The sequence below is a fragment of the Panthera leo genome, chromosome E3 (assembly GCF_018350215.1).
Source record: "Panthera leo isolate Ple1 chromosome E3, P.leo_Ple1_pat1.1, whole genome shotgun sequence".
NCBI classification, from domain to species: Eukaryota; Metazoa; Chordata; class Mammalia; order Carnivora; family Felidae; genus Panthera; species Panthera leo.
Window position 1 is genome coordinate 23,759,338 of NC_056694.1, and position 25,261 is coordinate 23,784,598.

Below are 25,261 nucleotides of genomic sequence, written 5' to 3' on the forward strand. Positions count from 1 at the left end.
CTGGTAGACTGGTTTCCAGCCCTGACAACACAACAGGGGTGGCTACCACCACATAAAGCCCCGGGGGGACCCTGACACGTACAATCTCATTTGATCGCTGGAAACCAGAGAGGTGGGAGCAGGGAGCTGCTCCAGGGCAGAGGTTTACTCACTGTCCACAGTCGAACGTCTAATAGTAGAAACAGGATTAAACTCAAGCCTGTGAGTCGAGTCTCCTCCTGCTCCCTGGACCTGAGCATCCTTGTGTACACATCTGAGGTCTTTTCCTCCTCAGAGGAGACTATGATATACGGTCCCTACATCAGGATCATGGGGAGGGAGATGGATGGGAGCAGCAGAGGGGCCATGGTCTCCCAGAGATCCCAGCCCCACTAAGAGGGAGAAATAGGGCAAGGGTACCTGAGAGCAGCCTACCTCACATCCCTCTCCCATCCACACAGCACCCAAGACGGCCTGGGGCTACCTAGACCCCTTTGCTGGGGGGGCAAGGGTGCTCCAAATAGGGCAGGGCCCCCAAACCCTGGTACCTTCCAGAGGAAACCACACCAAGGAGGCTCCCAGACACGAGGGCCAGATCTCCTGGGACGGCCCCGCCAGCATGGGACCTCAGGCCTCTCGTCCTAGTTTCTGTTTCTCGCGTACACAGAGTTGGGCCTTTGCCTCATCACCCAAGGCTGCAGGTGCTTCTGACCTTGGACTGCAAACGTCAACGATCTCTTAAGAGGCAGCCGCAGCCCCACGTCACGCGGTCTGGCGCCAAGTCTGGGCAGAGCTTAGGAGGAGAGAATAACCAGCACCATGTCCTGAAGCCACAGCTGACACTCCTCACGCTCAGCTAAGGGAAATGGTCCACAACACACGCTCTGCTCCTACATTTCGTTCACTCCGGGGCCCCTTCCTCTGCAGGGACAGGAAGCCCCGGGGTGGGGGGACGGGGGTGTCACGCTGCCACCTGCAGGCCTGGCATCAGAAATGCTAACCATGCTGGCCTGGCCAGCTAACCTCTAGCCTGGAAGGCCTGCCGGAACCCACGCACAAGCCACTACAGCAGAAAAGAGTTCAGCCCTGGGGCACCTGAGTGGTTCAGTCGATCAGGCGCCCAACTATCGATTTTAGCTCAGGTCATGATCTCATGGTTTGTGGGTTCGAGCCCCACATCAGCCTCTGCGCTGACAGTGCGGAGCCTGCTGGGGATTCTCTCTCCCTCTCTCTGTCCCGCCCCCACTCATGTTCTTGTTCTCTCTCTCTCTCTCAAAAAAAAAAAAAAAAAAAAAAATATTTCAGCCCTGCAGCCACTAAACTGAGGTTCAAATTCCAGCTCTATCACTTCCTGGTATACGAGACAAGCTCATTTCCCTTCTTTAAAACTCGGTTTCTATACCTACAAATTGCAAAGAAGATCAAATGATAACAGAAGTGGAGTCAGCTTGGGGCTGGGCCTGCGTGGCTCAGTCGGTTAAGCGTCTGACTCTTGATTTCGGCTCAGGCCACGATCTCACAGTTTGTGGGATGGAGCCCCGCACTGACAGGGCCGAGCCTGCTTGACATTCTCTCACTCACTCTGCCCCCTCCCCAACTCTCTCTCTCTCAAAAAAAAAAAAAAAAAAAAAAAAAAAAAGTCATCCTGAAAAAACGACAGGAACAAGATGTGCCGGCAGCAGCAGAGTGGGGGCTGGAAACCAGGCCAGGGAACCTGCACGGACAGCCCCCGCTCTAGGCCAAGTAGCGGCCTGGCGCCTTCAGACATCTCAGGGGGCCCTCACCTAAGTCCCAGGAGACCAAAGCCAACATCTGCCCACGTCACACGACGGCGCAGAGCCTAAGAGGCCCGAGGTCACACAAAGCCACCACACGAGAGCCAAAATTCAAAGCAAGGTCAGTGGTCCTCCCGCGTTCCCAGGCAGCCTCCAAACCGACACCCCCAAGGCAAGCAGGGCGCAGGCCACTCCAGAGTGACGGGACCGGCCTCCTTTCCGCCACGAGCAGCGCTGCCCGCCCAGGAGCCCGCCTGAGGGCCGGAGGGCAGCCTCGTTCGTATGCCCATCGGGCCGGCGCAGGCTCTACTTACAGGCACCAGTATTTGCTTGCAACCGGCGGCCAGCACCGTGTCCTGCAGCATGCGGTCCGAGATGCCGCTGAACAGCGTGTGACCAGGTGGCAGGCTGGCCAAGTGCAGGTTGAAGAGGCGCTTGAGTTCACTCAGTGTGAGCACAAACTGTCTCTGAAAGGTGGCCTCCACGAAGGCCCTCAGTTCCCGGGCCACAGGGGTGCCGGCACAGCCCGGGGGCGGGTGCCCGTTGAAGCTGTCCCCGCCCGCCACCCGCCCGCCAGGCAGCCCGTTGGCCAGCCTACTGTGGAGGCCGCCACCGAGAGAGGTGTCCATGGGCTCCTCATCTTCTGCTTCCTGCTCTTCCTCCTCCTCTCCCTCCTCACTCACGGGCTCCTCCTTGATCCGCACGCCGGGCAGGACCGTGGACGCCCGCACCTGCTCCTTCCTCCGCTGCAGCTCCCGTTCTAGCAGCGCGTGGTTCTGCTGGGCCTTGCTTCTGGCCACCTGGACTCGCTGGTCCCCGGAGACCAGCCCGGTAGGCCCTGCAGGCAGAGGCCAGTGCTGCTCAGGGGGGCGTAGAGACAGGGCAGAGAGGGGCCCTCGGCCTGCGGACACCCCCCGGTCTCCCAGAGGGAGGGGATGGAAACAGTGCAGACCAGCCTCTCACTCCCACCTCACCCAGCGGGGACTGAGCTACCCCGGCAGAGAGGAAAGAAAGAGAAGTGGGGAGAGTCAGCATCGCACGTTGGGAGACCCCAACCAGGATGGGTTCCCGGTCTCTGCCAGCTCCTCCTGTCCCCCCACCACTTCCTGCCGACCCAAGAGGGCCCAGAACCCAGGAGAGCCTCAGAGCGCACAGGCCCTCAGTCCCCGAGGCCAAGCATTTAAGGGGGACAAGCCTTAAGCTGAGGTCTGTGGGGAAGGGAGAGGAAAGCACAGAAAGGCCAACCGGTGCGGAGAGCCACACACCCCTCTCTGGGCCCGACGAGCCCCAGCAGAGCAGCCCGCCTGGAGCCAGGGGCAGGTTAAGGGCCTGCCCAGTCCGAAGCCCCCCGCACACCTGATTGTCCATCTGGCTTCTTTGGCAAGGTTTCCTTCACGAGATTATAGACTTTTTCTAATCTGAAAAGAAGAAAAAACTTTAAGCCACGTCCCGGGTCACCTGCCTCACTACGGCAACGTTCCCTGTTGAGGCCAGGGACATCCTGGTGACCGAGGATGCTGTGCGCGCAGAGCCCGGCCGCCCTTCCCCACCGCGCACGGCCCTGCGGTGGGCGACGGTGGCCCAGCCTTCTCTTCCGCGGCCAGTCTCCAGCCCGCTGCCTCGGGCCATGCAAACCCCGGCTCCTGCTCTCCACACGCAGCCCTCCTTCCTGACCCTTAAGAACACACCTGCCAGCTCTGATTGGCAGGGGTGGCTGTACCAGGCCTGTGGGGGGGGGGGGGGGGCGGTGGTCGGGTCTGGATCAATCTGCCACATCCACTGGCGTGCAGGACGGGGTGCACGCAGCCCCAGTATGCTCTCACCAGCCCACACCCGGCCTAGGGGACGAAGTGGCTGTGGACGGCTCAGTAAGCCCTTACTTGGCCTGGATACCCGACCACAGCATGTGCTGCCGCTGGACCACATCTGGATGTTTCTTGATGAACTCTCCGTCGTAAGGCAGTATGAACTCCCAGCCTTTGTTGATCCTCACTACGGCCATGTGCTCCAGAAAGTCCTTCACATCCTCCGTGCAGAGCTGGGGGAGGGGAAGAAGTGAGGCCCGCAGGCCCGAAAGCCCGCCCCGGCCCCCGTTCCCTGCAGGGCCTGGGCTTCTGAGGGGGAACGTCACTTACTTTAGTCACTGCTGCCACCTCTTTCCGTACCACCCACCGGCTCTGTGTGAACTTCCACATCTGAGGGAGAAAAAGCAGCATGTTTCCGGGGGCAAACAAAGATAGACTGCTCCTAAGACCGTGCCCCAAACCCATGCAGTTGTCCTGGGGCCCCGAGGGCAGGGAAGACAGTCGCCGACAAGAACTCAGACTTGACCAGACCTTCTCCCAGGCACAGTCTGACAGCATCTGCACGGGAGAGAAAGGCTGACAGGCAGGGGCGGCTGAGGGCTTTGTGAACAAGCCTGGGAGTGGATCACCCCTGGGCTTCGACCCCGAGACCAAACTAAACTGCACAGGCACCCAGACACTAACTGTCCAAAGGAGCTGGGACATCCGACCAGGGAAAGGAAAACACAGGCACTCTCTCCAGAGAGAGCAGCCTAAGGGCTGCCCGCGTGAGCAGGCCTGTGCGAGAGCACATCACGGTCCCCGTGCACAAGCTAAGGAGACCGATTTCCCTGAACTCAAAGCACAAAACTGAGGCCAAAGGAGGCAGTGCTGATCCCAACGGCCAGGGTTCAAGCCCTCAGGGAGGCTGTGGCAGGGATTTAAGTTCTGGATAAGGGCAGGGGGTGGGACAGGGCAATGGAATAGAGGAACGAGCCAGCAAAAACCCACAGCAATAGTGCAGGTATGAACACGTATGAGAGAAGCAGATGCGCCCAGGACCGTGGAGAACGGGATGGTCAGTCCCACCCAACGCTGGTGCCCTTCAGGCATTTGGGCCCAGTGGTCCCAGACTGTCCAATTATTCTTAAGCTAGAAATCTGGTTTGTACGGTGATTCTGAATTGTAAAAATCGATTTAAGTCAACATAAAAAAAAAAAAAAAACAAGACTGCAGCCTGCTCAGGCCAAATGAAACCTGTTTCTTAGCCAGAGTCCACCTATGGGCCTCTGGTTTATAATCCCCAGGCCAGAGGAACTCAGATTTCTTATGAAGCCCCAGACTCCAGGATTCTGAGTTGAAGGAGAAAGAAATAGGGTCCAGAGCCACAACTGCCCTTTTCCCACCACCGGGGCCAAGGTTCTGGAAGCCCTGCATGCCCCCGACCCCCCACCCCCGTGATCCCTACCCAACCGACCGGAGGCCAGAGGGCCTGAGCACTTACGACAAAGTCTCGGCCCCTGCAGAGCACCTCGGCAGGCACGCCGCTGTGAGGGCTGGAGGAGTCCTTGGGGTACAGGATGTCGCTGCCAATGAGAGCAGGAGCCACAGGTCAGTCCCATCCCTCAGCCCCTCTACCTGCCATAGCGCCCACCCCCAGCTCCAGGCACTCTTTCCAACACGGGCTCAGACGGCTTCCCAGGGCCTCTCTTTTACCCTTGGAGCCTGGCTCTGTGAACACGTATGTAGAAAAGAAGCACCCCTGCTACACACACCCGCTTAAGAGTTCTTCCTCACTGCCCTTCTCGACCTTCCGTGCACACACTGGCCCAGCCCCGAGGCCACCGCAGTCAGGGGCTCAGAAAGAGGCCAGCCCAGGACTCGGGGAGACAGCGAGTCCTCCACATGCGGCAGGCATGAGGCCAAGAGACTGGCTGTGAAACAGCACACGAGGCCTTTACCACCTGCCAGAAGAGGCGGGGTGGGCAGTGTGAGCAGGGGTGAGAGGGGTCAGGGGCTGGGACCTGGCTGGGCCCTGAGGCACCAGTGGGGCTAAAGCCTTTGGAGAGAAGAGAAGGGGACCAGCAGTCAAGCTCAGAGAACTTCAGGGCCCAGGGCGAAAGAGCAGGGTCATGAGGCTCACAAGCATAACTTGACCAAGTTCAGCCACAGACCCCATCACACCCCAGTGGGGTGTCACACACACCTCCCCAGGCCGCCCTGTGCCTGCGGTGCCTCTGCTGGGAGGCCCCTCTCCTCCCCTCCTCCCTCCACCTGGCAACCAACTAATACCCCTCCATCGAGATCGAGCTCTGTGTCTCCTCTCTACCCAGAATACCTAAGGGAACAGGGACCTGGCTTGTGTTGTTCACCTCTGCCACACAGACAGAAGGGACCCACTAAGTGGGTACTGAATGAGCGGAAGAACATGGTCCATGCCCTGGATCTCCGCACTCGCTGTGCTCAACTGTAATGGAGCCCACCTCCGCCCCACAGATTTCCCGAGGACAGAGACAGTATGAGGAAGAGAGCGGAGCAGAGGGCACGGCCATATTTACTGAACGATTTATGAATTTTGCATCATTTCCTCACAAGAACACAAAAGGACAGGGCAAAGAAGGAGCATCGCCCACAGGCCGTGGTGTGGCAGCGTGGGCTTGCAGCAGGACCCGAGGCACCGGGGCAGACAGAACACAGGGCCCAGCGGGCCCTGCCTTCAAGTCACAGGGACACGCCTCAGGCTGAAAGGGCAGAAACATCAGGGCCACGGGCGGTGCCGGGCAGAGAGCTCAAACCCCAGCTCTGTGGCTGCCTTGCTACCAGACGTTTGGCAAGTCTCTGCCTCTCCGGGTCAGCATCCTCTCATTCATTCATGCTGTAATACACCTGGCTGTCCCATTTAATGAGTGACGTGCCATCCGAAGGCCTTCTATAACCAAACACTTGTGCGGCACAAGACAGTGGCCACAATGTACGGACAGAGACCGGGCATCTGTTTCCCGGGGCAAGGGCGCCACCATGTGGCAGTAACATGAATACCTTTACCATTCACTTGGCCGACTGAAATGATGGGAGCTGCTGCAACGAAGGACTTAAAAATTGCAACAATTCACATTTTGATAGGTTGCTCGCCTTATACCACACTTCCTAAAAAACGAGCCTGTATGAATTAATTTTATATTACACTATTTAACATTAACATAATTCAGGGAGCCACACTTGGCAAGGGTCTAAGATGTGCCAGGCATTGTACCGAGTACCAAGGACATGAGGGAGAGTCCCTATCCCCTTGAAACGGACAGTCTGGCGGAGGAATCACAGAAGAGAAACTACTGACAGGCATCAAGCCACAAATTCAGGACCTCTGAACCCCACAGGATATGTGAAAGGAAACTCAGACTCAGACACATCTTAAGGAACTGTAAAAAGCCAAAACAAGGGAAAATCTTAAAACGAGCCAGAGAGAAGCTAGGGTAAAGACTGGACTTGTCACCAGGAACAATGGGAATGAAAACACAATGAAATTATGTCCATGTGTGGAAGGAAAGCAATCAACCGCAAATTCTACACTCAGTAAAAATATCCTTTCTATTTCCAACTGTATCAAAACCAAGGAAATCCATCACCTGCAGACCTTCATTAAACACCACAGCACTTTTTAGGAGAAGGAAATCAACCCAGATAGAAACTCAGATGAAGAAAGGCAGGATGAGCAGAATAAAAAGGTCAATAAATATGTGAGCAGATCTAAAGAATATTGACTAAATACAATAATATCTTGTGGGTTTTAAATACAATTAAGGGGCGCCTGGGTGGCTCAGTCAATTAAGCATCCAACTCTTGGTTTCGGCTCAGGTCATGATCTTGCAATTTCGTGGGTTTGAGCCCCCATGTCAGGCTCTGTGCTAACAGTGTGGAGCTTGCCTGGGATTCTCTCTCTCTCTCTCTCTCTCTCTCTCTGCCCCTCCTCCACGCACGCTCTCTCAAATAAACTTGAAAAAATAAACTTAAAAAAAATACAACCAAAATACATAAATACAATGGCACGGGAATTGGGAAGAAAATACATATAAAATATTCTAAGCTCTTTGAATTGTGCTGGATGTGGGTAAAACACAGCAATTAATATTAAACTGTGATCGGGGTGCCTGTGTGGCTCAGTCAGTTGAGCGTCTGACTTGATTTCGGTTCAGGTCATGACCTCACGGTTCATGAGTTGGAGGCCTGCATCAGGCTCCACGCTGACAGTGTGGAGCCTGTTTAGGATTCTCTCTCTCCCTCTCTCTCTCTGCCCCTTCTCCACGCACATGCACGCGCTCTCTCAAAATAAACAAACTTAAAAACCAAACAACCCATTAAACCATCATCAGTTATGAATGCACACTGAAATCTGTAAGGTCCAGAAAGGAGAACTTCCAAATTAGCAGAGAGAAACAAAATTTAAAAAAAAGAATCCAGTAGAAGGTAAGAATGGATGTAAAATGCAGGACAAACAGAAAGCACTAAGGTAGGCTTAAACTCAAAACATTGAATTTGAATGGATCACACGATCCCGATCCCGTCACAGAGTCAGAGGGACTGACCTCTTCACCACCCAGTTTCCTTGGACTAACATCGCCACCTTCTGGATGCCACGCAGAACAGCCACAGAGTCGATGGAGGGGCCCAGGAGGCTCATCAAGTTGGCAAAAGGCATGACCTTCACTGAGGAGGACACAGACAACATCAGACAAGGGAAGGGTGCCCGGGCCCGACCCTCTCCCCTGCCAAGTCTACATAGCTTCAGGTTCACTTAACCACCCCGGCATGTAAATAACACTGATGATGTGGGTAATAACAACAGCCAACTTCACTGGCTGCTTGCTATGTGCAGACACCCTGCACCTTACTGAATCCTGCAGGAAAGACCCCAAAAGGTGCTCCTTAAGGGTAAAACTATTGCGAGGCACCTGGCTGGTTCAGTGGGTAGAACACGCTACTCTTGATCTCAGGGTCATGAGTTCAAGCCCCATGTCGGGCATGGAGCCTAGTCAAAAAAAAGGCGGGGGGTGGGCACCTGGGTGGCTCAGTCAGTTAGGCTTCCCATTTCAGCTCAGGTCATGATCTTGTGGTTCATGAGTTCGAGTCCCGCATCGGGCTCTGTGCTGACAGCTCAGAGCCTGGAGCCTGCTTCGGATTCTGTGACTCCCTCTCTCTGCCCCTCCCACACTCGTACTCTGTTTCTCTCTCTCAAAAATAAATAAAACATTAAAAAAAAATTTTTAAAAAGGGGGAGGGGGGAAGACTATTACTACTGAGGCCCAGAAAGACAAGAACCTGGGGATGACCCCATGTCCTTTGCAGGAAAGCCATCGGCCTGGCACCCTGGCAGCCCCAGGCATAGCTGGGAGCTCCCCTCCGCTCAGGCCCCTGGAGACCCCTGAATTGGTATCTCAGAAGAGGAGCCCAGGTCCTGGGACTCGGCTCTTGAGGTTCAGGGCTCACATCTGCCCTAAGGGTTCTGGCCCTCCAAGTCCTCTGAAAAAGGAGACCAGTCCCTACTGCGTGGAGCCTGGTGAGGACGCCTCAAAACAGTGCAAGCAAATGAACGGAACTCATGTTCACGTGCAAGGCTCTGTATAAGCCGCATAGAAACCTGGTCTCTGAATCCTCATCTCAGCCCCCTAGGAGCTTAGTTCCTTTTTACAGGTAAACTTAGGCTCAGGAAGGTCGGTGACCTGCCCAGGCTCACACAGCAGGGGAGTGGCCAGGGCGGAACAGGATCCAGAGCCTGGCTGCGGGAGCCTGCTGCAGTACCTTCCTTCCAGACAAGGCTGGAGCTGTAAAGCTGGGCACACTCTGGGTGGTGGGGGCCTCTGGCCTCGCCCCTAAGTCCTTAGTCTCTCCCAGATTGTTTCCCCAGGAGGTGGCAGGGCTGGGGTCCCCCCAGGGGGAAGGGTGTCCACCCACCATTCTTCATCAGGATCTTGATCTGATCGGCCAGGGGCAGGGTACGCAGCTGGGCCATGGACAGGACGTTGCTGGGGGCCACAGGTTTATCTCTGATGAAAACAGAGGTGATGTGTTACAGGACGGGATGTGGGGGAGGTCTGGGGTGGGGAGGATGGCGTGTGGCCCGAATCTACTCACTTCTCCTCCTCTGGGCTGGGTGGCATCAGCATCATGAGGTACTCACTGCAGGGAAGAGGGCAGGGTCAGGGGCTCCCGGGCCCTGTCCCTGCCCCACACCTGCCTGTGAACCCAGACTGCACCTAAGCTGAAGCATCCCCAGGGAAGGGCTGGGGGGTGGGAAAGCAGACAGAAACCCATCCCCATACTCCCTAGCATCCCACCCGCCCCAAACTTGTACAGAAAGGAGAACCATCTCTTCCCACACCCACTCTCCTGGCCCTCTCCAGAGGACGAAGGACCCCTCCCCCATGTCCCTCCTCCACGCTACAGAACGGACCACAGTCCCTAGGAAGGCCCCACATCAGAGGGACCCTCCTAGTGCCAGTGACAGGTTCAGTAGCCCATAGGGATTAACACCATGGACCGGAGGACCTCACCTGGGTGACTTGACAAGCTCTGTGTTCTCAACCCCGCTGGAACCCTGGCACAGGAGGTACTGGCGCTCGTGCTCAGAGCGGCTGTCCTGTTGGTGGAGGGGCAGGGTGGGAGGACCCTCCGCCACCCCCCACCCAGCCCTTCTGCCCTCCAGTTTTCACCCCTCTATCACCTTCCACTCCAGCCACCTACTGTCTGGCCCCAAAGCCAACCAACCACCTGAGCATGGCATTCAAGGCCTCTGTGATGTGGCCTCAACCAACCATTTCCAGCTTTGTGACTGAACAGCCCCAGCACCCATGCCTAGGGGCCCTGTCTGTGACACAGGACCACTAAAAGCAATGATAAGAATAACAGCTAACAGTCAGTGAGCACCTACTATGTGCCAGGGTCTAGTCCAATGGCTGCATATATATCTCAACTTATCTCATTAGGTAATTTGCCTAGAGTCACACACTAGGAAATAGCAGAGCTTCTGAAGTCTGACTCTAAGACTCTATCAACACGAATCTTTCAGAAGATTCCAGAGAAATCATGAGTTGTTCCTTCCCCAGAAAAATGTTAGGGAGCCCTAGCCTCTGGTGTCTTTGGCTTTGATTCAATTGTTTCCCTTACTCAACAGTTTCAAGGATTGGGCTCAAGGTCAACACACCAGATAAAAAGCAAGTATAGTCAAAAGCACCCTTGGCAAACACATGGTGAACTTGGCCCAGGGAAGAGATGGCCAGTTCTCTATCATGCGCCTCCGTTCAGGACCCGTGATGCATAAAAATACATAACTAAACACCAGCCCCACCCCAGGGCGCGTAAGATGCTCACACTTTGGCAGAGTCTGGGGGTCCGAAACCCCTGACCCAAGAAACAGCAGACTCACTTCTCGGTCTCCTGCTCCCCTGGGGACACTCAGTGGACCGGCTGGATCAAGGGACAAACTGCCCATAGGACTTCATCCTCCCTCCCTGGGCTACCACTCAATGTGAAACCAGTTCACTGTGAGACAATGAGGCCACACTGGGCACCAGGCTTTGCTCCCAGGACCGCCCTGGGGCCCCCGGCTCACCCTCAGGCCGTAGTAGTGCAGGTGGACCCAGGGCTCCTCGGCGTGCTTCTTCTGCAGGAACTCGTACGACTGCACACGGCGCTGGCGGGCCTGCTCTGACTCAGGACGGGAGAACCGCACCTGGGAGGGGCGTGGTGGCCTCAGGCCCAGGACACAACCCGGCTGCATTCCGCGCCCACCAGGAGGCTGGAGAACCCCACACCTGGGGCACCTCCCACCCCCGAGCCCCCCCATTTCCTGACACAGGTCTCTTAAATACAGCTCCAACCACGTCCCTCTCTGTGACTCGCCAACACAGGCCACAGAGCAGCTTTCTCTTGCTTCCGCCTGTCGGCACCCACTCTATTTCCACTCCCGCTGGCAACAGGACCCCCGTTTTCCTTTAGGAAACGCCCAGTTCCCCCTCGGTTTGGGAGAGCAAATATCCCTCCCCCGCCCCCACCCCCACACACGTTCCCAGCCACAGGAGTGGGCACGTGACTCAGACCTGAACAATCCGAGCACCAAATCCTCTTAGCCACAGGGGCTGGTTCAGGGTTGGCCAAGCCAACGAGTCCAGTCTGGGACTTTAGTTAGAAGTAATGACAAAGAAGTTTCTTTTCCCCTGGGGTCTTGGAAGCTGGGAGGATGTGAGCCTGGAGCTGGGACAACTCTGTACCACTGGGGACAGACACCCTGCCTGAGAAAGAGGCCAAAAGAGGCAGGCAGAACCTGGAGGTGGAGATGGAGAAACCAGGTCTTGATGACAGAGTCTGAGCACCTGAATCCAGCCACACCTGAAGCTACCCCTCAACTTTTCAGTAACAGGGACTAATACATTCCATTTGGGGCTCATGCTAGGTAGATCTGGGTTTCCGTTGCTTAGAGTACAGACAGAACGAAGCCCTGACTCACCCCTCCTGTGAAGGGCACCTACACAGAGGCATTGGCTGGATTATCGAATCCTGGGATTCTTTTTTTTTTTTTTTTAAAGTAAGCTCCATCGCCAACTGGGGCTTGAACTCCTGACCCTGAGATCAAGAGTTGCACGCGCCACTGCCAGCCAGGCACCCCAGGATCCTGGGATTCTGTATGGGTCCTTTAAGGCACATGGGCCTACAAGTGTCTTGTTAAACAAGGGCCAGTGAGGGGCGCCTGGGTGGCTCAGTCGGTTAAGTGTCCGACTTCAGCTCAGGTCATGATCTCGCGGTTCGTGAGTTCAAGCCCCTCGTCAGGCTCTGTGCTGATGGCTCAGAGCCTGGAGCCTGTTTCAGATTCTGTGTCTCTCTCTCTGACCCTCCCCTGTTCATGCTCTGTCTCTCTCTGTCTCAAAAATAAATAAACGTTAAAAAGAAAAAAAAAATTAAAAAAAACAAAAAACAAACAAGGGCCAGTGAGTAGAGAAGGGAAGGAGGGTTCTAAGATCACTCACCAAGCTACTGAGAACAGGTGAGCGCCACCCCCTCCCCGCCCCCGGTTACATCAGTATCTGCCTGTCCTTCAAAGATGTGCAAATGCTTACAACTTTAGCCACATTTGTGTGTCATCCACATCAGTATTTGTGCAGGACTCTTCTCTAAATGCTCATTTTAACCTAACTACGCTTACACAGAGGAAGCTTCAGAAGCCATAAATGGAAGGTCAATATTCTTCCAATAATGTTTGATATATGAATAAGAATTGAGTGAAATGTTGCATCTGCACACCCCTGAAAAGACAGAATTACACGGTTAATTAACGCAGCGTTTTCGCTCTACTAGGACCTGGGCTTCATGGCACAGGCTGAGGGCTCACTGAACCTTCTGGGCCCTGGGTCCCCAACTCTACAGAACCCCAGGGCTGCTATCCTGTTTACTGCTGGGATAAGTCAGGCCGGGCAGAGACCAGCTTATCCCCCCCAAGTCACCAGCGAAAAGGCTCTGAAGGAAACACAGTTTCGGTATCTGTCTCCCCCCTGGAGCCCACGTTCCGCAGAGACCCTCCCGGCCCCCGCAGCCTCCGGGCAGCTGAGCTCCGAGGCCAGCCTGCCGCCTCTGCAGGCCGCACCCTCCCTCTTCTCGGGGCTAGAGCTACTCACCGTGATCTGCTTCACATCTTCTTCTGCCTCGTCCTGCGAGGAGTCTCCTGCTGTGAGAGAAAGCCAAGAGAGCGCGGCCCCTGCTTGCAGCCTCTGGTGGCGCCCCTACTCCCTGCTCTCAGCCCTACCGACACGGAAGGCCTCAGGCAGGGGTGTCAGTTCTTCTAGACGGAGGCAGCTGCACAAGTCAGTGGTTCTCACCGGGGACAATTTTGCCCCCGCCCCAGGGACAAGTGGAAACACGGGAAGATGTTTTTGGCTGTTACAGTCGCGGAGGGGAGTGCTAGGGCATCCAGGGGGTAGAGGCAGCCGTCCTGCTCAGCGTCCTAGAAGCCAAACCCCTGGGCTAGTTTTTTCCACACTAACAGCAGGGCTGGGGGGCCAGAGCTCACCCTCATTGGCCGCCTCCCTCTCTCGGTGCTTGGCGTCTGCCTTATCCAGGTAGGAGAAGCTGGGCCGCAGCTGCAGGATGCCGTGTAAAGGAGTCAGGTGAAGCTCACCTGGCAGAAGGGGGGCATGGACGTGACTCTAGGAACCGGGGTCAGCCCACCGGCTTGGCTCACAGTAGTCCCGAAGGGCCCTGGACCCTTGCAAAGACCTTGACCCACTGCCAAACCACCTCACACCTCTGCTCTGGCCCCTAGTCCCAGAGCTTTGGGACCACCAGGCCAGCGGCCACTCCCAGCACCCCCGGCCCTGCCAGATGCAGTAAACACACAACCGCACCAGGACGTGAATCCAGACTCTTCTGCTCGAAGTCACTTCTTTAAGCCTGCCTGCACACGGCCCTCTCCCCACAAGCATCCCACACCTTCCCAGCCCGTCCCCAGTCCCTTCCCCTTGGCTGCTTGCTCTGGCCACACCGGGCAACTGCTCCACACCAAACACAGCCTGCTCTTTCCCGCCAGGTCTTCGCCGGACACCTTCAATGCCCACCCCCTGCTCCTCACGCACTCAGACTGGCTCCGCTCATCCTCCAACTCTGCTCATCAAAATCCCACCCGATCCGCACAGAAGTCAGCTAGTGCAAATGTGGTTGGAGGAACGGCCCCTGGTGCGGCCAGCTGGAGGAGTGTCTACACAGTCTCGGACAAAGATCACTTGTGAATTAGACCAGTGCACCAGGAGGCAGTGCAAAGATAATCCACTTCTATCAAGTCAATGTGGGCTTGAAAGAGAAGACATCAGATGCTAAGGCTCTGGTAAGTGGCTCTGTGAAAGCTCTCTGGGCCCCAGAGGGAGCGGAGTGCTCGCGGTCAGGAGTAAAGAAACAAACGATCCTACAAATACCGTATGATTTCACTCATATGTGGAATTTAAGAAACAAAGCAAATGAACAAGAATAAAGAAGAAACAAACCAGAGGGGGAAAAAAAAAAGACGGGGCACCTGGGTGGCTCAGTCGGCTGAGCACCCAACTTTGGCTCAGGTCGTGATCTTGCGGTTCGCGGGTTTGAGCCCCATGTTGGGCTCTGTGCTGACAGCTCGGAGCCTGGAGCCTGCTTCGGATTCTGTGTCTCCCTCTCTCTGTGCCCCTATCCTGCTCATGCTCGGTCTCTGTCTCTCTCAAAAATAAATAAGAATGGTAAAAAATAGAAAAAAAAAAAAAAAAAAAGCAGAGACTGAACTACAGAGAACACTGGTGGTTACCAAAGGGGAGGTGGGGGGGATGGGTGAACTAGGGAAGGGATTAAGCGTACACTCATCGTGATGAGCAGCTAAGTCATGTATAAAATTGCTGAATCATTCTGTTGTACACCTGGCTCTAATAGAACACTGGACATTAATTGTACTGAAATGAAAAAAATTAAAAAAGAACCATCCTACCACCCTACATAGAATAATTTTCAGATGTTAAAAATTTTAGTATAAAATACTATAAATACTAGAAAAACATTTTTAGGAGAACCTCTTAAGATGGCAGAAAGCATCCTAAGAAACACCACAAGAGACACAGGAGGAAAAAGGACAGGTAAGTTTAGCTACAGAAAAACACAATCACGTTGGGAAGATGGCAAAGGTTCTAGAGATGGATGGTGGTGATGGTCGTATGCCAACACGAATGCCCTTAACGTCACTGGACTGTACACTTCAAAATGGTTAAAATGGTAGGGGCACCTGGGTGGCTGAGTCGGCTGAGCACCCAACTTTGGCTCAGGTCATGATCTCGCGGTTTGTGAGTTCGAGCCCAGCATCAGGCTGTCTGCTGTCAGCACAGAGCCTTCTTCGAATCCTCTCTCCCTCTTTGCCTCTCCCCAGCATGCGCTCTCTCTCAAAAATAACATTAAAAACAAAAAAATAAACATTTTAATAAACATTAAAAAATGATTAAAATGGTAAATTTCAGGTTATGTATATTTTGCCATAATAAGAATTAATTAAAAGAAAGAAATGAATGGTCCCAGCTGCAAGGGTGGGCTTTGAAGAACTATCTCCTTGGGGGCTCCTGAGTGGCTCATTTGGTTGAACATCCAACTTGGCCTCAGGTCATGATCTCATGATTCATGAGTTCAAGTCCCGTGTGGGGTTCTGTACTGACAGCTCAGAGCCTGGAGCCTGCTTCAGATTCTGTGTCTCCCTCTCTCTCTGTCCTCCCCTGCTCATGCTGTCTCTCTCTCTCTCTCTCTCTCTCTCTCTCTCTCTCAAAAATAAACAAACGTGCAGGGGCACCTGAGTGGCTCAGTCAGTTGGGCGTCCACCTTCGGCTCAGGTCTCACGGTTCGTGGGTTCGAGCCCCACATGGGGCTCTGTGCTGACAGCCTGGAGCCTAGAGCCTGCTTCGGATTGTGTGTTTCCCTCTCTCTCTCTCTGCCCCTCCCTTGCTCATGCTCTCTCCCTCTTAAAAATAAACATTAAGACAATATAAATAAATAAATAAACATTTAAAAAATTTAAAAAAGAACTATGTCCTTAAGGGGCGCTTGGGTGGCTCAGTTGAGTTGGTTAAGTGTCCAACTTTCGGCTCAGGTCACGATCTCACAGTTGTAAGATCAAGCCTTGCATCGGGCTCTGGGCTGAGCATGGAGCCTGAATAAGATTTTCTCTCTCACTGGCACAAGAACAGACACTCAGATCAATGGAACAGAATAGAGAACCCAGAAATGGGCCAACAAATGTATGGCCAACTAATCTTTGACAAAGCAGGATGGAATACACAATGGAATAAAGACAGTCTCTTCAGCAAGTGGTGCTGGGAAAACTGGACAGCGACATGCAGAAGAATGAACCTGGACCACTTTCTTACACCAGACACAAAAATAAACTCAAAACGGATGAAAGACCTCAATGTAAGACAGGAAACCATCAAAATCCTCGAGGAGAAAGCAGACAAAAACGTCTCTGATCTTGGCCGCAACAACTTCTTACTCAACATGTCTCCAGAGGCAAGGGAAACAAAAGCCAAAATGAACTATTGGGACCTCATCAAAACAAAAAGCTTCTGCACAGCTGGGGCACCTGGGTGGCTCAGTCAGTTAGGCGTCTGACTGCGGCTCAGGTCACGCAAATCTCACGGTTTGCGAGTTCAGGCCTCGCATCAGGCTCTGTGCTGACAGCTCAGAGCCTGGAGCCTGCTTTGGATTCTGGGTCTCCCTCTCTCTCTGCCTCTCCCCCGCTTGTGCTCTGTCTCTCTCTGTCTCCCTCAAAAATAAATAAAATGTAAAAAGCTCTGCACAGCGAAGGAAACAATCAGCAAAACTAAAAGGCAACCAACGGAATGGGAGAAGATACTTGCAAACGACATATCAGATAAAGGGTTAGTATCCAAAATCTATAAAGAACTTATCAAACTCAACACCCAAAAAACAAATATCCAGTGACGAAATGGGCAAAAGACATGAATAGACACTTCTCCAAAGAAGACATCCAGATGGCCAACTGACACATGAAAAAATGCTCAATATCACTCATTCGTTATCAGGGAGATACAAATCAAAACCACAATGAGATACCACCTCACACCTGTCAGAATGGCTAACAACAACTCAGGCAACAACGGATGTTGGCGAGGATGTGAAGAAAGAGGATCTCTTTTGCATTGTTGGTGGGAACACAAGCAGGTGCAGCCACTCTGGAAAACAGTATGGAGGTTCCTCAAAAAACTAAAAATAGAACTACCCTACGACCCCACAATTGCACTACTAAGGCATTTATCCAAGGGATACAGGTGTGCTGTTTCCAAGGCATGCACCCCCATGCACCCCCATGTTTAAGCAGCACTATCAACAATAGCCAAAGTATGGAAAGAGCCCAAATGTCCTTGATGGATGAATGGATAAAGAAGATGTGGTGTATATATATACAATGGAGTATTACTCAGCAATCAAAAAAAATGACATCTTGCCATTTGCAACTACGTGGATGGAACTAGAGGGCATTATGCTAAGCAAAATTGGTCAGAAAAAGACAAATACATGACTTCACTCATGAGGACTTTAAGATACAAAACAGATGAACATGAGGGAAGGGCAGCAAAAATAACATAAAAACAGGCAGGGGGACAAAACAGAAGAGATTTAAATACGGAGAACAAACAGAGGGTTACGGGAGGGGTGTGGGAGGGGGGATGGGCTAAATGGGGAAGGGGCACTAAAGAATCTACTCCTGAAATCATTGTTGCATATATGTTAACTTGGATGTAAATTAAAAAATAAATTAAATAAAACCCCCCCCCAAAAAAAAATTTCTCTCTTTCAGGGCGCCTGGGTGGCTCAGTTGGTTAAGCATCTGACTTCAGATCAGGTCGTGACCTCATGGCTCATGGCTCACGAGTATGAGCCTCACACCGGTGGTGCAGAGCCTGCTTGGGATCCTCACTCTCTCCTCTCTCTGCCCCTCCCCCACTCATACTTTCTCTCTTTCAAAATAAACTTTAACTAACAAACAAACAAGCAAACAAACAAGACTGTCTCTGTCTGACCCTCTCCGGCTCACACACATGCCCACTCTCTCCATAAAATAAATATTAAAAAAACAAACAAACTACGTCCTTGAGACACAGGTTCAAAAAAGAAAAGTTGATACAACTTTTGAGTCTATTCTAGTTTGTTTCCTAAGTGTCCAAATTAGTTTTATTGCTTTATGAACTCTAAACACTTACACTACACCTTGTACTTTTTAAAGGCTTTATTAGACCATAACAATGGCATACAAAACCCACCCACTTAACGCATACAATTCAATGTATTTCATACATTCCTGGAGTTGTACAACCAGCACCACAATCAATCTAAGAACATCTTCATCTCCCAGAAGGAAAACCTGAACCCGTCCTCAGCCACAACGCATTCTACGGGCAACCGCTCTCTGCTTTGTCTCTACTGACTTGCCTCTTATGGACACTTCACGTGAAGGGACTCATATATGTGGCCCTTTGTGACTGGCTTTTCTCACTGAGCATCGTGTTTTCAAGGCTCGGGCACGCTAGGGCTCCGAAGCACCAGTGTGCCATCTCTCACACAGCTGCAGGACACCGTTCTCCTGGCATCAGCTGACGGACTTCCGGATTGTTTCTGCCTTTTCACTATTATGAATGATGTTGCTATGAACATCCACGTACAAGTTTTCTGCGGACAGACATTGCATTTCTCTTGGATAGATGCGGTCTAGGAGTAACACTGCTCGTGCACAAGTACCTTATATTTAAAACCAAATGCTACCACCTATCTCAAAAGTTATGCTGTGCGTATGCCTGTGTCCCAGGAGGACAATGACCTTGGATGCCCCACCCCTATCAGGTCAGGCAGCATCAGGAGGCAGAAGTCCTCAGTGGTGGCCAACTCCAGCTCCCACGATCTGTCATTTCTACAACTTGCCTGGCCCCTGCGGGTGTCCAGCTTTCGGGGAGCAACAAGCTGGGTACCAGGCTAAGGACAGCCTCCCCGTCCTGGCCCCCATCCTGCTTCTCTCCCACTCCAGAGACCTCAAGGAGCCACGGCGGCCCGGATGCTCAGTGCGGGTACCTTGCCTGTAGAGTGCAGCGGCGTAACGGGCCGTGTTACTGGTACTCTGGGAGGAGCAGAATGTCTGCTTGTCCATCAGCTTCCTGGGAGCAGAAGGAGAACAGAAGGGAGCAGAAGGAAGCTCTAGACCCAGGGCACGGCAGACAAAGCCCCTCTACCCCAGACGCTTTCTGAAAGCCAACACCAAGGAACAGGGACCGAGGCCCCAACTCAGCATATGGGAGCCTCAGCAGGGAAGCTGGGGATGAGGTTTGTGGCCGAAGGACAGGGGTGGGTACAAGCCCCACTCCCATCACGGGGCCTCTCCACAGAGAAGACATTTGCTGCAGGGCAGGGTTGGTCCAGGCCCAAGCATGTGAAGCTGGGACGCTGGTAGGGAGCCCAGGACAGGGGCACAAGGGCTCAGGCGATCCACAGGCCTTCAAAAGGCTCGTACTGGAGCACACCAAAGCCTGGAGACCGGGCCCAGGGAACTCACGAGGAGTATGTGCTGCTCTCGTCTGCACAGGCGCCATCCACGTTGAGTGCGATCTGCTCCCCTTTGCTGCGGCAATAGTTGGGGTTCAGGGTGTCGATGGCCATCTCAAGCTCTACCTGTAGGCACCAAGCACCCCCACCAGATATGAGGAACACAAGAACATCCCCAACCTGCCCACAGCCACCTCCTGACCCCAGTCCCTGCCAGTCCCAGCCCTGCCCAGAAGCAAGCCCCCAGGCTTCAGTCTCCACTGAAGGCCATAAACCCAAATTCTGACAGAAAGGCCAGAGTGCTTTCTGGGGGGTGGGAGTCATGTAGTTTTGTTTGTCCTCCCCATTCTACCCTCCAAAATCTAAACTGGGTGCCAACAGTAAAAAACCAACAGATTTTTCTCATAAAAATTCTCATTTCCAATTTCTCTTAAAGAATCTGGGGGTGGGGGGCTGCAGCCACCCGCCAGACAGGGTAGGGCACACCTACAGTTCTCCTGGCCCCTAGCACCCCAGCCCTTCAAGACTTCTTACTCCCTGGCCTCTCTGGAGCTGCCCACCCTCTTTCTTCCTGGAGACTTTCCTTCCTTGGTGGCTTTCTCAGCTCTGGAAGCGACTGGTTCTCCTCTGAACCCTCCAATCGCCCCTTTTGTGGGCTTCTAGTCCCCAGAGGGCCTGTCTGCCCTTCCATCAACCCGCACCCATAGCACCCCTCCCCTCCTCCACCTCCATCAGAGGGCAGCCCACCTTTTGCTGCTTGGGCTTGATCTTGGCCGAGAGGTGTGGAATGTCATCATAGGTCATCGAGGCTGGACGCACAGGGTACTGGAGAGGGAAAGGGAGCTGTCTGTCCACTCTGCCCAGCCCAGCCCAGCCCAGCCCAGCGCTGGGCTCGAAGACTCCAACAAAGATTCAATGCCAAGCAGAGACCAGAGATCCCCACTGGGCCCTTCACACTGGCTCCACCCAGCTTCCTCCCAAAGCGCCATTTTCGTAGATCTCCGACCTCGAGGGACAAGCCTAAGCACCAGGAGCCCCAACAGGCCCCGGTGCACAGTGCCCTGCAGGTTCTGTCTGGTAAAGCCACAGGATACTGCCGTGAAGGCAAGAGTAAGGGTCCGCGGTCTAGCTGCCAATTTACAGGCCATCCAGGTGGAGAAGGACAAGGCAAAGGAGACCACGGGAAGCACAGAGGAAGACCTGGCCAGCGACATGCCGTGGGCTGCTCAAGAGGGAATTCGCTACCCCATTCTCTCTCTCCGGCACCCTGTGAACTTTTCTGTAATAAAAAGCTGCTGATGACTGGCTCAGAGAGCCCCTTCTGGGCCCCAGTGTCACCATGTGTGAAGTTATTTTATGTCACTCTTTAATATACTGTTCTCAAGTCCCTTCTTTGCTCTGCACACACTGGGGTCACCTTCCCACACCCATCCTCACAGGGGCACCTTTCCTTTCCTTTCTCCTGCACCGAACAGACGCTACAGGATGGGCAGATGAGTCACGGCTTGAAGCGCCCTCATGCCCGAACCAGGCCACCTCTGGAAGGGGCCTGCTGGGGGCGGGGCAGCGTGTAAAGTGAGCCCTCTGTGTGGGGGCCGCTGCAGATCTGCTGTGTTCCGGCCCAAGGAAATGGTTATTTCCTAAAAGCTCAAACAACACACTGACTCCTCCCTGATTCCTGGGCAGGAACTTAGGGCCGCAGTAGGACAAATAGCTTGCAGCCCAGCTGGCCTGGACTGAGCCCTTGAAAAAGGCCCCGGCTGGGACAGGCTGGCCCACAACAGCCTGGGAGGCCCCTAGTCGGCCGAGGTTCAGGGCGGCCCTGTACCCTCCTGATCTCGGGCTGGGACGGGTGGTGGTGGACGGCACAGGTTTGAGAGAATCAGGCCCCGGTTCCGCTCCCAACTCTGCCTCTGGCCGCCTGTGCGCTTGGGCCGGCTCCTTACTTCACAGGGTGTCCTCACCTCACAGGGCTGCTTGGGGCAGGGAAGGAGGCTGACAGGGGTGGCCACTAGCCCAGGGCCTGGCACACTGCGAACACATATGGGGTCACTGTCACCACTGCCAGTTCCCCCATCATTTTGCGGCCAATCAAGGAAACCGGTTCAGAAGGTCTGAAGGACAGGCCCCCAGCCACATGGCCTGCAAAGGCAGACCCTGCAGGGGTGGTGAGGAAGGATGCTGGGCCCCTTCCCAGCTCACACTTGGGGCACCACCATCGCCGCCCTGCCCTGGGCCCCTTGCAAGTTACTAGCCTCGCTGTGCCTTACCTTCTCAGAGGCGGCAGGAGACAAAATACTTAAAACCATACTTATTGTTGGAAATGTAAACTGGTACAAAGCAGTCTGTCCATTACTCTAAACATTAAACACAGAGTATCCAGTGGACCCAGCAATTCGGCTCCTAGGGATATGCCCAAGAGAAATGAAAATACCTGTCCACATAAAAACCTGTACGGGGGCATTCACAGCAGCACCGTTCTTAATGGGCCCAAAGTGGAAACAACCCAAACACCCATCAGTGAATGGATAAACGAAATGTGGTGTATATATCCACACAATGGAGTACTATTCATCCATAAAGAGGAATGAAGCACTGATACATGCTATGAGTAAACCTTGAGAACATGATGCTAAGTAAAAAAAGCCCATATGACATGATTCAGTATGTACGAAACATCCAGAACAGGCAAATCCAGCGAGAAAACAGGTTAGTGGTTGCCTAGGGATGTAGGCAGGAAGGGAGACAGGGGACAAAACTGTCCTAAAATAGACTGTGGTGCTGAGGTCCGTGTTGGGCAGTGTTTCGAGCACTTTAGTGTGGATGCACCCCACCCCAAAGGGGACCCTACAGGGCAGGTATAGTGTTACCGCCACCATTTTGCAAACGGGGAAACGGAGGCACAGAGTGCTTAAGGGCCTGGCTCGAGGGCTCACAGCTAAGTCACGATGGAGCTGGGCCTCAATGCAGCTGCCTGTCCCCAGAGCCCAAGCTTTAACCACTACACTGTTCTGCCTCTCACAGCTGCCTTGGTTTTCCCATCTTCAAAATGAGAGACTATTAACCTGCCCACCCACAAAGGCCAAGAAAACCACCTTATCGCACACTCTGTGCCCAGAACACCTAGCAAGGCTGAGGTTCCCCCCACTCCAACCCTCGAAGTTTCCCTTCACCCTCAGGTCTCATCATTACCTGAAACAGATAGAGCTTCTCCGCCAGACTTTTGGCCAAGTACACATCGATCTGGGAACAAGGGAAGAAGACTTAAGCAGGAGACAGAACCAGTGCCTGGCTTGCCCCGGCATCCCCCGCTCCTCAGATTTCAGGAAGGGATAGTGGCTCCTAGAGGCAGTTTGGGGGAGGAGGGAACAGCTCAGCTACGATGAAGTCTCCAGCCTCCCTCCCTACAGCTCCCAGGGAGACCGGAACAAGAGTTGCTGGCCCCCTCCCAGGGCCACTATTACTCAATAAAAACGTACCTTCCCCAGGGGCGCTCAGATCAGGATGCATCCCGAACCAGGTCAAATGCTTTTCTGATGAGGCTGGGGCAGAGAACAGCCTACCCACTTGGCTGCACTTCCTCCCCTGCCCTCCACCACCTACCCTGGACCACCTGTCACACCCCTCTTAGGGAGGTCCTCGAGCCGCTCCAAGAATGATCTGGCCAAACTTGCTTTCTTCTCAACACTGACCACTCTGCCCCACCGAGCAGCGGTTTTACCTCCCTGCTTGCCGGCTCTTCGTATGAACCATGTTTTCTCCCACCACCAGGCCCAAAGGAGGAGTGAAGGGCATCGGCGCAAGGGAGGCCTGTGTGAAGGGCATTCTAGGCGGAGGGAACAGCATGTGCAAAGGCCCACCTGGAGGCACTAGGATGTGTCCTGATCCGGCCGCCTCTGGAACCTACCTTCCCACCACCTACATCTTGAGACTCCTTCCTTTCAGTGTTGCCCACAGATCCTAGGTTTCCTGAGGGCAAGACAGTGCCTCCCTCACTGCTGTCATAGCCCCCGCCCCACATACAATGGATCCAGTGAACACTGTTGAATGACTTCTTGGTGGGCCCAGGAAGGGGGAATTGTCAAACCCATTCACACATTCAACAAATAGCCACTGAGTTTCTAAGTGACAGGCACTGAACTTGGCTTTGCTGATACAATGGTGAAAGAACAGAAGCCCTCCCTGGTGAAGCCTACATTCTAGCGGAAGGAGATTTATGTCCAGGGGATGGTGAGTATTATAACCAAGCACATGGCACGGCCATGGTCAGGGGTCTGGTGGGGGCAGGGAAGGCATACAGGAGAAAGCGACACAAAGCCGGCGGGGTGTGTCAGGGAATTCTCTTTGACAAGGAGATGCCAGATCAGAGACTGGGAGGAAGTGAAGGGTTCAGCCAGGCAGGTATCTGGAGGAAGAGGGAACAGCCTGGCTTAGGGGTCCCTGGGATGCCAACAGATGCCAGGCCAGCCTGAGGACAGATGGAAGGGGACTCATCCCTGGGCACTTCTCCCTGGTGGCCCTGGCAGAAGGTGGGAAGCAGCAGTTACCTCCTGTACGACTGGGTCATCCTCTTCATTGGCCATACTAGGGGGGGGCCAGCCGCACGATCCTCAGACTCAACCTGCAAGGGAGAGCAAGAGGCCTGAGTCAGTCGTTCAGCCAACACTCAGGGTTGCCCATGCCACAACAGGCCCTGCTCTGGGAAGGAAGAGCCTGAGACACAGCAAGTGACCCTCTTTCAACATCTTTTCTGGAGTCAACAATGGACGGCCAACGCAAACAAAAAGAGAAACCACTAAACCCAAGGTGCAAACAGGTGGACCCAAGGCAGCACACGTCGTCTGCACCCACAGGGAAGAATAAATGACCAGTTTTAAGGGGTTTTTGACCACTCCCAAAGTAGAGTTCACTGCCAGGCAGGAAGATGGAGGTTGGCTGGTCTACAGCCATGATGAAAACACTCGAGCACTAGTTTGGGGCCACGAGGAAGCATTAAGGACGAGTCTGACGTCCAACAGGAAGAGCAGGCAGTCCCAAGGCTTTCCAGAATGACTCTGAGTCTGATATTTGACTTTTAAGTGAACTTTAAGCCTAACCCCGCGTGAGATGATTCTCCCGTTTTGTGTGACACAAAATGACTCTCTTCACACACTTTAATGTATTCAACACAACAACCCCGCAAAAAAGATGGCTTGACTGTCCGCATTTTCTATTGGGAAACTGGAACTCAGGGACGCTTTGCGTTATTAGCCAAGCCACAGAACAAGAAGATGCACTGGACTTCAAAGCCAGGCCATGTGACTCCAGGTAACAACTACAGGTAGGGGAGCTCACTCAGAGGGAAGGGAAGGGCCTTCCTGCCGGGGAGAAAGGGGGGGGGTGGCATTTGGGCTGCGCCCTGAAGGATAGAAGGATTTGGAGGAGGGATTCCAGGTGACCGGAATCACCTCAAGCAACTGGAGAGGAAAGGCTGTAGGTCTCCACAGCAGAGGGGGAGTAATTTGGCTGGGCTAACCCTTCATATTCCCACGTGGGTCCCTTCAGAATCCCAGCAGCCCCCAGCCCCCTAGTTCTGGGTAAGACCATCACCATTTTTGTCTCATCTACTTAACTGAGCTAGTCAATATTTAAAAG

General features: G+C 53.7%; 1 protein-coding gene across 13 annotated transcripts in view; it reads right to left on the bottom strand.

Moving 5' to 3' along the window:
- Window positions 1-25,261, bottom strand: part of POLR3E (RNA polymerase III subunit E) — a 33,422-nt gene that overhangs the window by 3,085 nt on the left and 5,076 nt on the right. For 4 of the 13 annotated variants that reach the window (XR_006197705.1, XM_042921762.1, XM_042921763.1 and 1 more), the window contains exons 2-19: window positions 24,175-24,248; window positions 22,820-22,870; window positions 20,375-20,452; window positions 19,638-19,753; window positions 19,160-19,242; window positions 13,593-13,700; window positions 13,201-13,250; window positions 11,145-11,264; window positions 10,087-10,172; window positions 9,668-9,712; window positions 9,488-9,579; window positions 8,122-8,242; window positions 5,043-5,124; window positions 3,890-3,949; window positions 3,635-3,792; window positions 3,111-3,172; window positions 2,069-2,592; window positions 153-296 (exon numbers count right to left, since the gene is read on the bottom strand). Coding sequence is in view for 10 of the 13 variants with exons in the window: in XM_042921762.1 (XP_042777696.1) it covers window positions 153-296; window positions 2,069-2,592; window positions 3,111-3,172; window positions 3,635-3,792; window positions 3,890-3,949; window positions 5,043-5,124; window positions 8,122-8,242; window positions 9,488-9,579; window positions 9,668-9,712; window positions 10,087-10,172; window positions 11,145-11,264; window positions 13,201-13,250; window positions 13,593-13,700; window positions 19,160-19,242; window positions 19,638-19,753; window positions 20,375-20,452; window positions 22,820-22,870; window positions 24,175-24,210 (2,016 nt within the window). In the remaining 3 variants the exon portion in view is untranslated. The other 9 variants (XR_006197706.1, XM_042921765.1, XM_042921772.1 and 6 more) reach the window with 7 other exon arrangements.